This window comes from Doryrhamphus excisus, linkage group LG2 (genome assembly GCF_037039965.1).
Source record: "Doryrhamphus excisus strain RoL-2023G ecotype Guam linkage group LG2, RoL_Dexc_Guam_v1.1, whole genome shotgun sequence".
Lineage (NCBI taxonomy): Eukaryota > Metazoa > Chordata > Actinopteri > Syngnathiformes > Syngnathidae > Doryrhamphus > Doryrhamphus excisus.
In genome coordinates this window covers 18620033-18636216 of record NC_136358.1, presented here as the reverse complement: position 1 = coordinate 18636216, position 16184 = coordinate 18620033, and the positions used below count along the sequence as shown (strand labels likewise).

Below are 16184 nucleotides of genomic sequence, written 5' to 3'. Positions count from 1 at the left end.
ACAAATACACTCAATGACTTTGTTTGATGCTTTGCTGTTTATTTTCTTAATTATTTGACTTTCACTGTGCCTTGTATTTTCTTTACACCATGGTTGTTTTGAAAATTGAATTTTGGGTTATGTAGATATTTTGGGTTAATAATGAATAATAAATAAAATATAAAAAGAAAATGGGACGGCAGCATAGTTTGTGACTTCTGCTTTATTTGGGGAAAAATAATCCTTTTATTTCTGAGTATAAAAATAACACATCTGATGAGCACACATTCCTCATATCTCTGTCTGACACCACTGCTGGTGTTCCTCGCTGCTCTCAGGAGAACCTTCAAACAACATTTTTAAAATGAATTCAAAATGAGAAGATGAAATCGGTTGGAAATGAAATGTTAAAAAGCTATTCCACAAAGTTTTTTTTTTGGAAAATAATGTTGGCCTGAAAGAAGAAAGACGCAGACTCAAACTTACAATAACTAATAACAATTTACAATATATAATTGTACGTACAGTACAATGATTGAATTATAGAATACATTTGAAGAATAGTTTTACAAACATAAAATGACATTTTCATGAACACAGGAAGGGCGTGCATAATGGCGCTGTTACCTTTGACCTTCCGACAGCTGTAAAAGATCAACAAGTCATTGTTGACACACATAAAGTTCCTTTAAAGAAAAAAAAAAACTTTCACACTGCGTCACTTCCTCCGCCCGATCTGAGCCAGTAAGCGGGCGTTCTCTGCCGCCTTGGCACGCAGGTTGTGGGCTTTGGCCACGTCGAAGAGGACGTTCATGATGTTGGTGGGCACGTCCAGGGACAGAGTCAGCCGGCTCCTCCGCGCCCCCTTGAGGCTGTTGCGGGGCAGAGGGCCCCGGAGCTTTGCCCGGCTTTGGAACCGCGACTTCACCGGGTTGTAAGTCCTTTTCTCTCGACTTTCAGACTCGGAAGATGAAGAATAGAGGTACTCCGCCGGTTGCAGGAGGGACCCCCAGGCGTCCTCGAGGGAGTAGCCGGTCACGTCGTCGTCGCCACCCCGGAAACCGACGGCCATCTGGTGGTCACAGAGGAGGGAGGGGCGTCCGTTGGACAGGCGGAGACAGAGGCCGGAGGAGGGCGTACATACGACGGACAGCAGCAGCAGGGTTTTGAGGGACGACAGCATCGTGTGTGTGTGTGTGTGTGTCCTCTGCAGAAGGGACAAGTACACAAGTATAGGACACTTTATTAGATACACCTGCACATTTTGTCAAAACTGTCAATACAAAAATCATTCTAATGTATCCATAATGTATTATGGTGTAATAATTGTATCATTATTATTGTATTTTCAATGAAATCAACAACCATAAGAATAAAGATTAGTCAATGAACACCTCTCTATGGTAAAGTCAATGAATCTAATTTTGTATAGAATATGTTAATAAATAAAATGCACTTTTGAGGAGAAAAAATTGAATCAAAAACAAATTCCCTAACACTTTTCAATCTCCAAAAAGTTAAGAAATATGAAAGCATGGACTTACCACAGGAGTCCCGGAGCAGAAGAATATGGCGTGAAAAGAAAGAAAGTGAAATAAATCCCCCAGCACGAGGTGTGTGTGTGTGTGTGCGGGCAGGGTGAGCAGCAGCGTGTTTTTGTGCCTTCATTTCCTGCAGCCTTCATTTAGTAGCAGCCATCAATGTGCGCTGGTGACGTCATCCCCATCTCACATTGTGTTATATTTTATTGCCTTTCAACCATGCTCCTTTATGGGATGCCACGCCTTCGTGTGGTCACAGCCCATCAACGGACACTTAACATGGTCAAAATCTTCAAGGAATTAAAGCTATCAGCACCATGGACAGCAACAAAAAGAAATGCATAACAAAATATTTGTTTTGAATGATAAAAGTCGTTACTATCTATCTTATTGAAGCGCAAGAAACTAAAAATTAAAAACTGATGACCCTACACAGCAATGTGCCGCCTAGTGGCTATAAGTAGAAAATAACTAAAAGTGCCCCTTTGTGGCGGCGAGGTGTATCCATTCAAGGAAATTAGCCATTAGCGGCCCTAAGTGGCATAGACGCTGTCAGCGCTCCCTCTAGTGGCTGTGAGTAGCATAGATTCCGTCAAACTGTGCCCTGTAGTGGCTGTCAGTTTTATAGATGTCGTCAAAGTGCACCACCTGGTGGCTGTGAAATGCATACTATAGACCAGGTGTGTCCAAATTTTACCACCATTAAAAAAAATCACATCTACGTAAATATTTTTAATTTAAATTATTCATTATTTGTATCAAAATGTCTGCTTTTTTTCTTGATAAAGCGCAACAAAGTCCTAAGGGCCAATAATGATAGTCATTCAAATACGCCCCCTAGTGGCTGTGGGTAGTAGATATGTTGTCCAAGTGTGCCCTCTGGTGGCCGTGAGCAACATGGGTATTGGATATGTTTTTTGGGGTTTTTTCATTTTCTACCGCTTATCCTCACGAGGGTCGCAGAGGGTGCTGGAGCCTATCCCAGCTGTCTTGGGGCGAGAGGCGGGGTCCACCCTGGACTGATGGCTAGCCAGCCAATCACAGGGCACAAATAGACAAACAACCATTCACACTCACATTCATACCTATGGACAATTTGGAGCCGCTAATTAACCTAGCATGTTTTTGGAATGTGGGAGGAAACCGGAGTACCCTGAGAAAACCCACGCATGCATGGGGAGATGGCCGAGGTTGGGATTGAACTCTCCTAGCTGTGAGGTTTGCGTGCTAACCACTCGACCGCCGTGCAACAAAGTGCTGGGGGCCAATAATGATAGTCACACCCCTGCTGTAGGCATCATTCAAATACGCCCCCTAGTGGCTGTGGATAGTATATATGTTGTCCAAGTGTGCCCTCTGGTGGCTGTGAGCAACATGGGGATTGGATATGGCATTTTTGGGTTTTTTTGGGGGGTAAATAAATATAAGTGATAACTTATTATGGAATAATAGTAAGGACTGTGATTTGTTCTTAGCAGGCCAGGCTGTTTAACCAGCCGGGTGTTAAAGAAGTGTCTACCTGTAAGGTGACGCGTTATGAAAGCAGTAATAAGGCATAAAAGTTACTTCAATGCTAAAGATTTCCTCTCCGAGCGATGCTGATCAAAGGACGTGAGGGTCGAGCACTAACGAGCGCGGTCGGGTTAATAAGGACGCTGCGACGGGCGTAATGGGCCTCTGCGACACTTGTCCTCCCACACTGCCGCTGATTTCTCCGAGGGGGGAACGACTTGGTCTTCTTCAACTTTAATAAGGGAACATTTGCACGTTATTTCTAGTTCCCCAGTGACGCTTCCACTTTAGAATGTGATAATCACATGTTGCTGTGTTGAATGGCGAGATGAATGTCCATCTTTCTACTCTTTATGTAACGTTCATGGAACAATACGGACAGACTCGGTTAGAAAAGATGCTGTATTCGGCGGGACGTGACTCACAGTTATTTTCAAAGATGACGCACATTAGCATGTTTTAGTTTGGGACAGGGTGGGGGTGCGTGAGGTGTCCTCTTAGCATGTGGCAGAATGTTACGCTGCAGAATCGTGACTGGCATAAACATGTAAAAAAAAGAAAATGTAAATAATGATAAACTGGGGCGGGGAAATCCACCGCAGTGAGACGCCACTGGAGGAGCATATGTGTCGTTGTCGCTGCCAAAAGACAGGAGAAGAAGAAAGGCGGTGACTAAGTGGACACTTTTAATGACTCGCAGCATCGAGAGACGTATAAATAAGAAATCCTGTACAGTGGCCTGCCTCATGTCCGGGCGCTGCCGTCTGTGAAAATGTAATGACACTCATTATGAACGTCGGCGGCCATGTTTTTGCTTGTGTTGCGGCGCTATTAACTTACCTTCTCCCCCCCGCCTCCTTCTGTCCTCCACGCACCAGTTGTGGCAGTCCAGCCTGGAGAGGAAGCGGTTACGGTTTCCGCCGCAGCCGCCGTACACGAAGGGACGGCACTCGCCCGAGTCGGCGTGGAAGTACCAGAGGAGGGCGTAGTCTGAGCAGGTGCCTTCCGACATGGCTTCCAGGCAGCGCTCCGACCCTGGAAAAAGATGTGGAAGTATGAATGACTTCACCAAGAAGGACACTGTGTACTGTTTGTAGTGTGGTGGTGTAATGGTACAGCTGCCGCCTTTTAAGGCAGAGCGCAAAAGTTTAAAAATGTTTTAAAAATATATATTAATTTGTTATTTAATATTCAATAATGGCAATTTTTTTTTACATTTTTGCAAATTGTGGTTGCCACAGAATGTGTTTATTTTGTGTTATTTTTTTCATTGATGTTATATGTGTTTTTTTCCAGCAAATTTTATTTTTGCATCATTTTTTTTCATGTAAAACCGTAATAATTGTCTATAAAATGTATTTTGTGCTAACATTTTTGGTTGTCTGGAACGGATTTCGGGGAAAAATTTCTGGGATTTACATTTTTATCAGCACATTTTCTATGGGAAAATGTGCTTTGGTTAGAGTCCGTTTTGGTTTGAGTGCTTGAGGACCTTCTGGAAGGGATTCATGACATTAACTCTTTATGTTGTGTTTTTTTCAAACCGAACGCCTGATTCCAAAGATGCCTTTAAATGTCTTTTACCTGTTTTTCAAAAATGGCTGGTACTGAGAGGGATGTCTTTCGACAAACAGCAGGGATTTAACGTGTTAACCAAGGCAAATAGTGTACAAATAGCTTTTAGGTCATTGTTGGTCACCATGGCGATGTACGTTTTTCCACAGGCCCAGAACTTCTGTAGTGTGACAATATAAATAATATTTTTCCCCAATTTGCAGTATACAGTAGGATGCAGTATACACAACAATAATAACCAAAAATCAATGTCAGAGTGATGCAAGCGTGTCTGAGCTCCTCCTTGCATCAAATCTAGCACACGTTGTCAAACATTCATGCATTCCCTTTTTGCTTGATTTCAAGAAAACTCATGACTCTTAGATGACGGGAAAACGAGAGCGAATAAACACGAAGAAGAAGAAGAGGAAGAATGCCAGTCGTCTTGGAGACTCACCAGAGGCTCCCGATCCAAATACTCTTCTTTTCGTCCGGGTGGCCCCGCCCTCCACGGGATCTGAAACGAGACGATGGAGATTGATGCCAGTGGGACTACAAAATAACTTGTGTAAATAAATAGTGACTTTACTTTATTATATAATAGTAATTGTATAACAATAACAATGGCGTGTAGTTTGCTGTAAAAAGTTGGTCGGAAAGAGCAGACTTTCATGACTTGCATCACAACACATTGAACTTTTTGCAGCTGCTAATGAGCTGTGTGAAATGCGCCGCCACTTCTTGCAGCGTCATCAGACCACTGCACAACTTTGATGCTGGTGAGAACATGCCACTGCTCCTCTAGTAGCTGCATTACGGTACTGTCATTACCAGTGCTGTTGTACGAAAGTCTTTCCTGAACCTCCATCTTTCCCTCATCTTTGCCTCCGTCGTCTTCATCTTCTTCCACGTGAGCCTCATTGAGGTCGTAAGAAAGGTCGCCGTCTGCGGTTCTTCCATCAGGATCCACTGACCGGACCATGAACTTGTAGTCTAAACCTGCAACATGGACACATAGACACACTTTAAACACGCTGGTTGCTGCTGCATTGGGAAGCCATTAGTGTTCCTGTGTGTGTGGCACCGTGGTGTGTGCGTGTTCTTCTGATGGAACACAACAGATGGCCCCCACACATGCTGATGCCACAGGAGTTCACACACACACATGGGCACGTTCTGGCACAAATAAGAAAGAATGGAACGTGCACACTTACCACACTTGTGCACCACCTCCTGAGTGACTATGTTCTTCACCTCATGAGCCTTCACACAGAGGAACATAATCAGTGTGTGTGTTCTCTTACAGTGTGTGTGTGTGTGTGTACATACTGAGAGGCCAGGCTCTCCCTTCTCCCCCTTTGCACCTCCATATCCCAGCATTCCCTACAAGGACACGCACACTCTCACACTTGTAATAAGGACATCGGCATGATGGCAATCAACAGGAGAGACTCTCACACTCTGTCCTCTCAACCCAGGCGTCCCGGGCTCTCCTTTTTCACACGGCTTCACTTTGCCTCTCCTGCCTCGCACACCCTGCACACACAGCATGACACCCACCCTCAATTATCATCCTTATTAGACCCTGCCGAGTAGTGATGTTCAAATGCGTACTGAAATATCGATACCGCGTTGACAGCTGCAATAAACGCCTGCCATCACATCTGGTGTTTGTGTCACGGAACAATTACTGACACCTAGTGGCCAATGTAGAACAATTCTTCATTTAGCCATTCATTTTGCCATTTTTATGCTTGACAGTGGGCACCACGGTGGTTGAGTGGTTAGCGTGTAGGCCACACAGCTAGGAGACCTGAGCTCGATTCTACCCTCGGTTGTCTCTGTGTGAAGTTTCGACATTTTGATACAAATAATTAATAATAAGAAAAAATATATATACGTAAATGTGATTTTTTTCTGGCTGCACGGCGGTGGGGTGGTTAGCGCGCAGACCTCACAGCTAGCAGAGTTCAATCCCACCCTCGGCCACCTCTGTGTGGAGTTTGCATGTTCTCCCTGTGCATGCGTGGGCTTTCTCCGCGTACTCCGGTTTCCTCCCACATTCCAAAAACATGCTAGGTTAATTAGCGACTCCAAATTGTCCATAGGTATGAATGTGAGTGTGAATGGTTGTTTGTCTATATGTGCCCTGTGATTGGCTGGCCACCAGTCCAGGGTGGACCCCGCCTCTTGTCTGAAGACAGCTGGGATAGGCTCCAGCACCCCCGCGATCCTTGTGAGGATAAGCGGTAGAAAATGGATTGATGGATGTTCATACTTGGCTGCACGGCGGTCGAGTGGTTAGCGTACAGACCTCACAGCTTGGATAGGCTCCAGCACCCCCGCGAGAATAAGCGGTAGAAAATGAATGAATAAATAAATTCCATAGACAGTAGAGCATGTACCTTGGGTCCCGTGTCCCCACGGAGGCCTGGGGTCCCCGGTGGTCCTCGGTTTCCGTCCTTTCCTGGTTTACCGGCTGAGCCCTTGAACCCTGGGAAGCCTGGGAAACCGGTGGCACCCTGCAGAAGAAGAAACAACATACCTACAAATAAACACAAAAACAGAACAATTTGTGTAAATTGTACACACCTTTATTCCTTTTCCTCCCGGGTCACCATTAATGCCGTTGATACCAGCGTTGCCTTTGTCTCCCTGATGGAACAGCACATTTTGTAATACATAATGTGAAAAAAAAGAGTGTAAATCTGGCCTACCTTCCGTCCAGGCAGTCCACTCAAGCCAGGTATGCCGGGGGTGCCAGGTGTCCCTCCATCCCCCTGTTCAGCAGAGACGTTGGTCACTCGGTATTGAGACCAAATTCAAATACAGATGAGCTACAAACCTTTTCACCATCACTGCCGGGATTCCCAAAGCGCCCCGGGACTCCCCGGAATCCTTTCTCTCCTTTCACACCTTTATCTCCTGGTGATCCTACACCTCCTGCATCCCCCTGTGGAAAGGTAATGATGGAAGCATGGTGGGGAAGAGACTATTTTGATCTTCACAGTACCTGCTGGCCCCTCTGGCCTTGCAGCCCTGTGTCTCCTTTGTCCCCTTTGCCGCCGTTCACTCCATCGGCTCCGTTGTCACCCTGAAGATGACATCATCATCTTATGTACATCATAGCAAGCGCCTGTTTTAGTCATGTACAGTATGTCTTTACCATGGCCCCATTGATGCCTGGTTCACCTGGATCTCCCTGCAGAAAAGCAACACAATTGAACAGAAATCCCAAATGGACTTCATTAACATAAGCTGACAAACCTTCTGGCCGACTGGTCCCCGAGGTCCAAAACGTCCCATCATGCCCTTGATGCCCGCATCCCCCTTCAGGCCCTGGAAAAGAGGAAACAACGACAATGTAAACACAAATGATGCATTCCATAATGTAGTTTTCCATCCAAGGCTGCATACTATATTTACCTTTTGTAACCCCCCCCCATGCTGATACGCTAAGAAGTAATATATACATATACTGTGGGAATATGTACACTCAGCCTTACTGAAAATTGCCACATTATTTGTTGTTTTGGTTCTCATAATATGACACTTTGGGAAATAATATATTTCTTCTATGTTATTGCAATATTCATTTTGATTCATTATATTTTTTATTTCATTTATTTATTTTTTGATAATTATTTTTGTTTAAATAAATAAATAATTATATTAAATAATTAAATGTAGTTTTAATTAATTAATTAAATTATTTTTATTATTTAATTGTTTTTCCCTCATGAACTTTGGTCTTGTAAAATAAATTCAAAAAACTAATATTATGCCCTTATTCTGCTAATACTTCAACCTTATTCTAGTAAAAGGAATTTTTTTTTCATGTACCTTGACTCCAGGCGGCCCATCCTCGCCCTTCTCTCCTTTATCGCCATCAAAACCCGGGGAGCCTCGCTCACCCTGGAACAAAGCCAGCGGTTAAATCAAGATCTATCAAACGGATGGAGGAACTCCAATCTCTCACCGCGTCCCCTTTGGCACCCTTAAATCCACGAGGTCCTTGAACCTGAAGCGTACTACCCTGCAAGACAAGGATGACACAGTTATCATCTAAACAAGATTATAGCGGACCAAAACAAACATACCCGTTCTCCTCTGACTCCCGGCAAGCCACGTTCACCCTAAAGTTAGACGTAAATATATATGGTTATTCCTAAGGCTAATCATCGGAAACACAACATCTCACCTTTACACCTTTGTAGCCTCTCGCCCCCTTGACACCCTAAAAAAGAGCAAAGAATGGATACAGGACATGCCGACCATTTTGAATTCAAGTGTAAAACAAAATGCTCACTATCGTTCCTGGAGCACCTGACGCACCCGGGGAGCCTGGGTCACCCTGAAATAGAAACCACGAGTCAGCATAATGAAAACATTTAAACATTTCAACATGAACTACAACTTGTTGGACATCTATCATTTGGTATCCATCACCTTTTTTCCAGGGAAGCCAGACAAACCCTGAGGCCCTGGCTCTCCAGGAACACTGTCACCCTTTCAGGAGGAAAAGTCATATCGGATTATTATTATCTATTTATGAGCAGTATGTTTTAATACATACTGTAGACACCCTGGACTGGTGGCCAGCCAATCACAGGGCACATATAGACAAACAACCATTCACACTCACATCCATACCTATGGACAATTTGGAGTCACCAATTAAGCTAGCATGTTTTTGGAATGTGGGAGGAAACCGGAGTACCTGGAGAAAACCCACGGGGAGAACATGCAAACTCCACACAAAGATGGCCGAGTGTGGGATTGAACTCGGCTCTCCTCGCTGTGAGGTCTGCACGCTAACCACTCGACCACCGTGCAGCCAAGTATGAATGAATCCATCAATCCATTTTCTACCGCTTATCCTCACAAGGATCGCGGGGGGTGCTGGAGCCTATCCCAGCTGTCTTCAGACAAGAGGCGGGGTCCACCCTGGACTGGTGGCCAGCCAGCCAATCACAGGGCACATATAGACAAACAACCATTCACACTCACATTCATACCTATGAACAATTTAGGATCGTTATACAGGTTTTTGGAATGTGGGAGGAAGCCGGAGTACCCGGAGACGCACACACAGGGAGAACACCCAAACGCCACACGGTGATGTTTAACGGAAATTTGAACCCAGCGATTCCAGGTTATTATTTTATATTGTATGTGCTTTATTATGATGTACCTTTTCTCCTTTCATTCCAGGCACACCAGGAGGCCCCTGTAAAAAAAAACCATGATCAAATCTACAAGCGAATCATATATAGTATATAAAAATAATCATATATAGAATACTAAATATATATAGAAATACTATATACAAAGCCTAAATAATCATCAGTTAAACAGATACAGTACTACAGTGCAAAAACATGTCAGTATTATTTATGTGTGTGCCTACGTCAGGTCCCGCTGCCCCCGCAAGTCCAGATGCTCCCGGCGTCCCGTTTTTCCCCCGTCTCCCTCGCTCGCCCTGCAATGCCACACACCAAACATCCCATTTGCATCGCTTGCGCAACTTGGAAGAGGTTTTTTTGCGTCTCTATACCTCTCTGCCTGGCTCCCCCGGATCCCCTGGCGGGCCCTTGACGCCTGAGGGACCCTGAATCCCGGGGCTACCAAGGATGCCCTGGATGCCTTGAGCGCCAGGCGGTCCCATCTCCCCCGGTTCCCCCTAAGGGGTTTCATGGAAGTCAGTGGAAATAATTTCATTTGTTTAATTGCTTTAAAAATATACACATTTAATGAGACATTTGACAACTTATCTTGTCAGAATTACATTTTTTTTTCAGAGGCAGACAAGATGTGATTCAGTCCGATGGATGGTTTGGAATAATTGCTTTCCAATTAAACTTTATGGATTCATGCGCTCATACGCAACCTTCACTGAGTCACCGGGCCAATTAAATTTCCCAAATTAAAGTAGTAACGAGAAGCAAAGTCAATCAAATTTAAAGTGATTGTGTTTTCATCATTTATTGGTGTGTCACCTTGTTGCCGGGCGGACCAGCTTGGCCCTCAGGCCCTCGGTGGCCGATGCCTGGCTCTCCCTGAACACAACAATTTAAAACGGTTATCACTTGAAACGTATTCTTAATGTAATGACTTGATGTATACCTTTTGTCCCTTTTCTCCAACGCCCCCCTGCAGAAAAAATAGCACATGTGAGAGGGCAGGAGAACACCTTAAACATCACAAGAGGAAACAACTTGTTTAACAAGGGGAATTATTCATGCTGTGCTTCTTTAATCTGGCGAGCCAAGGAGGCTTCAAAAGGCAGGCCGGTGATGTCAAGCACTGATGCAACATGGGTAATGTGGGCAGAGGGAGTGGCCGGTTCTTTTTCCTTTTTAATTATCATTCCCGGTCCAAGCCCTTGGGACGGCATTAATGATGCTTTTAAGTGTTACAGTCCCCGAGATGACGCATGACTATTACTGATTGAATTTAGAGCAGGGGTGTTCAAAGCACAGTCATTTATGGAGTTTTTTTATTGGCCCCTGGAACGTTCTAAAAATATCATTTCACAAGAAAACTAAGCAACTGAAAAAGTTGGTTTAAATCAAATCCGATTTGGATGGGATTTGTATCGTGTGTTTGCAGGGTTTTCAAACCAAATTGAATCCAGATTATGCATACGGTAATGGTATTGGTTGAATTTAATGTGAACATGCAATCAGTTCACAATTCCACATGTCCAAAAGGAGTAGGAAGAAGCAAAGCTTATTAAATCCTACCCCTCCATCTGGTACTTTTGCAATCAGTAACTGTTACATTTGTTCACTTCCTGCTTTCCTAATATTATTTTTTTAAGTATTTTATTAATTTTTATTTTTTATTTTTTAATGTATTTTATTAATTTGTATTTTTTACTGTATTTTATTAATTTGTATTTATTATTTTGTTTTATATTTGTATTTATTTATTTTTGTTACGTGCCAAAGTAATGGTAATGGTAATGGTTTTATTTCATGTGAACATGCATCAGATTACAATTGAATGCATCCCATAATCAGTTCACAGTTCCACATGTCCAAAAAGAGTAGGAAGAAGCAAAGCTTATTAAAAGCTACCCCTCCATCTGGTACTTTTAAAATCAGTAACTTACATTTGTTAGTTACATTTGTTCACTTCCTGCTTTCCTAATATTATTATTTGTTTTTTAAATTTTTTGTCACGTACCGAAGTATGAGGTGATATGACCATACAATGACATAATGGGTACCATAATAACTGTCAATATAGTGATATATAAATAGCACATTACGACTGGTTCAAGACTCTTCTATTATGATGTTATTATTTATAACAGCAGAATGATGTTGATTTACCTTTGGACCTTGTTTACCGTCCTCCCCTGGCTGCCCCTTTCATTGCAGGAAAGATTAAAAAAAAGAGTAAGACGTCAATGTGATTTGAAACTGCTAAGACAGGATGACAGGATGTGCAGCCTCACCTTGAGGTACAAATACTCAGGGGGGTACGGGTAAGGGTGCCCGGGTTCTTCCTCACCCCGCCTCCTATCCCACTCCTCCCTCGTCATCTCGGCCTCCTCTCGGTCTACATCTTCCTCCCAGTTGCCACTCCACTCTTCATCGTCAGGCGGAGGGTGCTCTTCTTGGTAACCATCCTCAACCGGACGCTGTTCTTCCAACTCAATGTGCCGCCGCCGCCGCCTCCCTCCGCTTGTGTTAATGATTAAGTCCGTCTAAATCACAGCACAAGTCACTTAAGTATGTTATCTCCTTGTCTGGCAAGTGTCAGCTTCGTCCAGGTGATGGTGCTGCCATTTGACGGGGTGATTTTAACATTTCTTACAGATTTTAAACATATCAACAAATATGAATATGAACATTTTCACCAGCGACACACCCATTTAACACGAATGGTGCAGCTCTTGGTTATTAATTCATTTTTTTATATTTCAGTGGGGTTTCGGGTTTATCTGAGCTAACTTTTGATCAAATGATGAACAGCCTATTTCACTCGAATGCTTGTTTGCAAGAAATGTTTTACTCAAAAATGGCTTCTTATTACTACACTTGATCTTAGCGCGCAGGCCTCACAGCTAGGAGACCAGGGTTCGATTCCACCCTCGGGCATGTTCTCCCCGTGCATGCGTGGGTTCCCACATTCCAAAAACATGCTAGGTTAATTAGCGACTCCAAATTGTCCATAGGTATGAATGTGAGTGGGAATGGTTGTTTGTCTATATGTGCTCTGTGATTGGCTAGCTCGCCACCAGTCCAGGGTGGACCCCGCCTCTCGCTTGAAAACAGCTGGGATAGACTCCAGCACCCCTGCCACCCTCGTGAGGATAGCGGTAGAAAATGAATGAATGGCTTCTTATTTTTGCATTCTGAAGCTTAAATTCGAACCTTCTTTGGATCCAACAGTGCAAAATGTAATGTATTAAAATTTGGGTCAGGAGTGTGTATGTTTATGTAAAAAGCTATTTTTAGAAATAACTGCAAAAATGTGACATCTCACACGCATTGTCCGCAAGTTAGACTGCTCATTCCCATTAAGGCCATCTATAAAACATATTCAGATTCATGCTTTAACGTTGATGCACTGGTGAAAATGTATCAAAGTTAGACAAAAGGAGTATGAGGAGTCCACCTTGTCTGCTTCCTGTGTGCTGAGTGGCGGGGTTGGCAGTGACGCCTCATCCTGAGTGTGACATTAAAAGAGAAAATAAACAATTTGATATTGTTATCGATGAGAAAAATGAGTTTCACCGAATCCATGCAGGTGACAGGACCTAATTTCAAATTGAGCAGACGCCCGAATCAGCAAACTCATCTGTTGTGCCGTCCGGGAAGCACACGATAAGAGTAGTATTCCAACTTTTTTTCCTAGCAGATGACCTTTTCCAAGCAAATACCTTTCAGTGATTTGACCCTAAGTAATAATTGAAGAAGTAGGTGTGTAATTAACAGCGCTTCTCAAAGAGCGACATTGTGATTAAAGAAAGTGTCTGACAGGCCGGGTAACAAGAAGGCGTCGGCATCATCAGGCGTCATCTTCAACTTGATGTTTCCAACGGCGCGCCAATGAGTCACCTACCTCCTCCTCCTCCTCCTCCTGGTCGTAATCTTCACTGTCGTGAAACTCCTCTGCTTCCTTTTCCGGCTCCTCGCTTGTCTGGAGATGAGGGGAATAAAATTGGGATAAATGAGTTAGGGATATCATGTTGATAGATCACAATTTGCCGGGGAGACAACAATGCCAAGCGACAGCCAGGGAGCACATTTCAATGACAGATAACGCATGCACTCCAACAACTCCTGTCCACACGACTGAATCCAAGAAATAATGTGACGGCGGTGCCACATTGTGTCTGTGCCAACAATCATGTCGTCGATGAAGGTAAAAGTCACCTTAAATTTTCATTTATGCCTTTCACGTGTCATTTATATGTATTTATGCATTCCATATTCTTTTACGCATGTTCAAACTATAAATGTAAAACTATAAAAATGTGTTTTGTGTGAACATTTTTTGGCTTTCTAGACCACTGTTCACTTAGAATCAGACCTTCTACAATGGATTCAAGTGAATTTCGTGAAATAGGATTCAATATTAAAAAATATAATTTTTTTTGTAGTTTATAACCTTCTAAATATTTATGAAATTATAATTATATAACATGTATTATTTATTATATAAAATAAGAGTGGCAAAATTATATATAATTTAATATAATTTATATATATTATATAATTATATAATATATATAATCATATAAATTTATATAATTATTTATATAATAATTTTATAAATTTTTATATATAATAATAATAATATGAAAAATATATAATTTATAATAATATACATGTTTTTTTTAAACATGATTAGAGCCCTGTATACAGAAAATAACACCCCTATAGTCATCTTTATACTCCTATTACCCAATATTGTAGCTCTAATCTGAAAAAATAAGATGGCTTTATTTGCGCCACTCTTTACTAGAGGATCTCTGCAGGGACATATGAGACTGCCGCCACTTTAAGCATAGCAAGCTAACGAGTTCGCCTCCAATGTATTTCTTCTAAACTTAAGGAAGGGTTTGAAACTGAGTGGGGAAGAAGGACAAAGTAAGAGACCAGAAAGGTACCACTTCCACATGGAGTGTGAAGAGAACGTTTTTTTCACTATGTCATGACAGACTGTGAATCCAAAGTAAGTGTGTCATCAATACTGACACCTAGTGACCACATACGGTATGACTGTAATGACGATAGCCACTGTATTCTCTAGAAATGTATTTTGTTATATTATGTGAATATTTTGGGGTGTGTGGAACGGATTAGGTATTGACAAAAAATGAGTTCCACTGTAAGTGTGAAAAATAATAAGTAAATAACCAGAGTCAATTTGAAATGATATGGAATGTAAAGCAGCAAATAAAACTGCTACTACGCACACGCAGCTGTGTTAGTGAAAGTCAGCGTGAGTGGGACATGCTCAGTGTGACGTCCCCTTCAAGGACATTTACCAGGCGATGTCTCTGCCTCTTATGTCGTCTTTTATTTCCTTTGCCCTGGTTAACAGCCGTGACACATAACAGTCAGCGTTAATAAGGAGGATTTCTTCTGTGCAAATCCGTGTTCCGATACTTACCTTCCCCCGTTCCCGGTTCTGCCTCTTGTGTCCTGCGCTTTTCCTCCCAGGGTTCACTTGAGCAAGGGTGACATTTCCTGGTCCCTGAGGAAACACGGTTGCACTTAAAATGTAAAAGCGAAAATGTAAAAGCAAAAAACAAACACGTGGATTGACTGTACCTTCTGGTTTGTAGTATAATTAAAAGTTGAGTTTGCGTTGAGTAAAGATGTTTGATTCACCGTCGTCTCCTCTTTGGTCACATTTAGCATTGCATCGAGTTCCTCCATCTGTTCTTTCAGTGGCGCCATTGTCAATATTGTTGGACCCTCTGCAGTGTCATTCCAGGAATCCTTCACAATAAGTGCATGTGAGAAGATGAATATTGTATTAAAGCTCCCAGTATGATGCAATCTACACTCATGGGCAAAAGTTTTCAGAATGACACAAATATGATTTTTTAAATATAATAATACTACTACTACTAATAATAATAATAGTCATTATTATTATTATTATTATTATTATTAATAAAATGTATTATTATTATAGATAATTTATTTATTATTAAATCTAATAATAATAATAATAATGATTCATATTATTATGAAAAAATAATTATTTAATATAATAATAACAAATATAATAATAATAATAATTATTATTTAATAATAATGCTTATTATTATATTAAATAATTATTCTCATAATAATAATAATTATTATATTAAATAATTATTTTTAATAATAATAATAATAATAATAATTATTATTAGATTAAATAAAAAATGTTGACATTTTTTTCATTTTGCATACAGTGGATTCCAGAATGTTTTGAAAAGTGATTAAATGAATGGTAATTAATTGCAAAAACCTTTTCACTGCATTTCAGCCCTGTAACAAAAGGACCCGCTGACATCCTGTTAGTGATTGCCCAGGCAAAAGGCTAGAAATTACAGACTAACCAATCATTCTCTAAACTTTC

At 41.9% G+C, this 16184-nt stretch overlaps 2 protein-coding genes across 2 annotated transcripts in view; both read right to left on the bottom strand.

Moving 5' to 3' along the window:
• Positions 1–697: 697 nt before the first annotated feature.
• Positions 698–1162, bottom strand: ucn3l (urocortin 3, like). The gene has a single exon (XM_078789164.1). The coding sequence runs from the start codon at positions 1160–1162 to the stop codon at positions 698–700; it is 465 nt and encodes a 154-aa protein (XP_078645290.1).
• col7a1l (collagen type VII alpha 1-like) overlaps positions 1161–16184 on the bottom strand; it is a 49414-nt gene continuing 34390 nt past the window's right edge. The window contains exons 70-102 of the mRNA XM_078787235.1: positions 15383–15553; positions 15222–15305; positions 15097–15141; positions 13665–13742; positions 13218–13268; positions 12052–12303; positions 11927–11962; positions 10713–10739; positions 10586–10645; positions 10144–10269; positions 9997–10068; positions 9781–9816; positions 9036–9095; positions 8896–8940; positions 8788–8823; positions 8687–8722; positions 8566–8622; positions 8430–8501; positions 7854–7925; positions 7753–7788; positions 7600–7680; positions 7432–7539; positions 7304–7366; positions 7179–7241; positions 6992–7108; positions 6045–6122; positions 5916–5969; positions 5801–5849; positions 5418–5585; positions 5044–5103; positions 3873–4067; positions 3766–3796; positions 1161–3670 (exon numbers count right to left, since the gene is read on the bottom strand). Coding sequence (XP_078643361.1) covers positions 3777–3796; positions 3873–4067; positions 5044–5103; positions 5418–5585; positions 5801–5849; positions 5916–5969; positions 6045–6122; positions 6992–7108; positions 7179–7241; positions 7304–7366; positions 7432–7539; positions 7600–7680; positions 7753–7788; positions 7854–7925; positions 8430–8501; positions 8566–8622; positions 8687–8722; positions 8788–8823; positions 8896–8940; positions 9036–9095; positions 9781–9816; positions 9997–10068; positions 10144–10269; positions 10586–10645; positions 10713–10739; positions 11927–11962; positions 12052–12303; positions 13218–13268; positions 13665–13742; positions 15097–15141; positions 15222–15305; positions 15383–15553 — 2508 coding nt within the window. The 3' untranslated portion in view covers positions 1161–3670; positions 3766–3776. The remainder of the gene's footprint in view (positions 3671–3765; positions 3797–3872; positions 4068–5043; positions 5104–5417; positions 5586–5800; positions 5850–5915; positions 5970–6044; positions 6123–6991; positions 7109–7178; positions 7242–7303; positions 7367–7431; positions 7540–7599; positions 7681–7752; positions 7789–7853; positions 7926–8429; positions 8502–8565; positions 8623–8686; positions 8723–8787; positions 8824–8895; positions 8941–9035; positions 9096–9780; positions 9817–9996; positions 10069–10143; positions 10270–10585; positions 10646–10712; positions 10740–11926; positions 11963–12051; positions 12304–13217; positions 13269–13664; positions 13743–15096; positions 15142–15221; positions 15306–15382; positions 15554–16184) is intronic.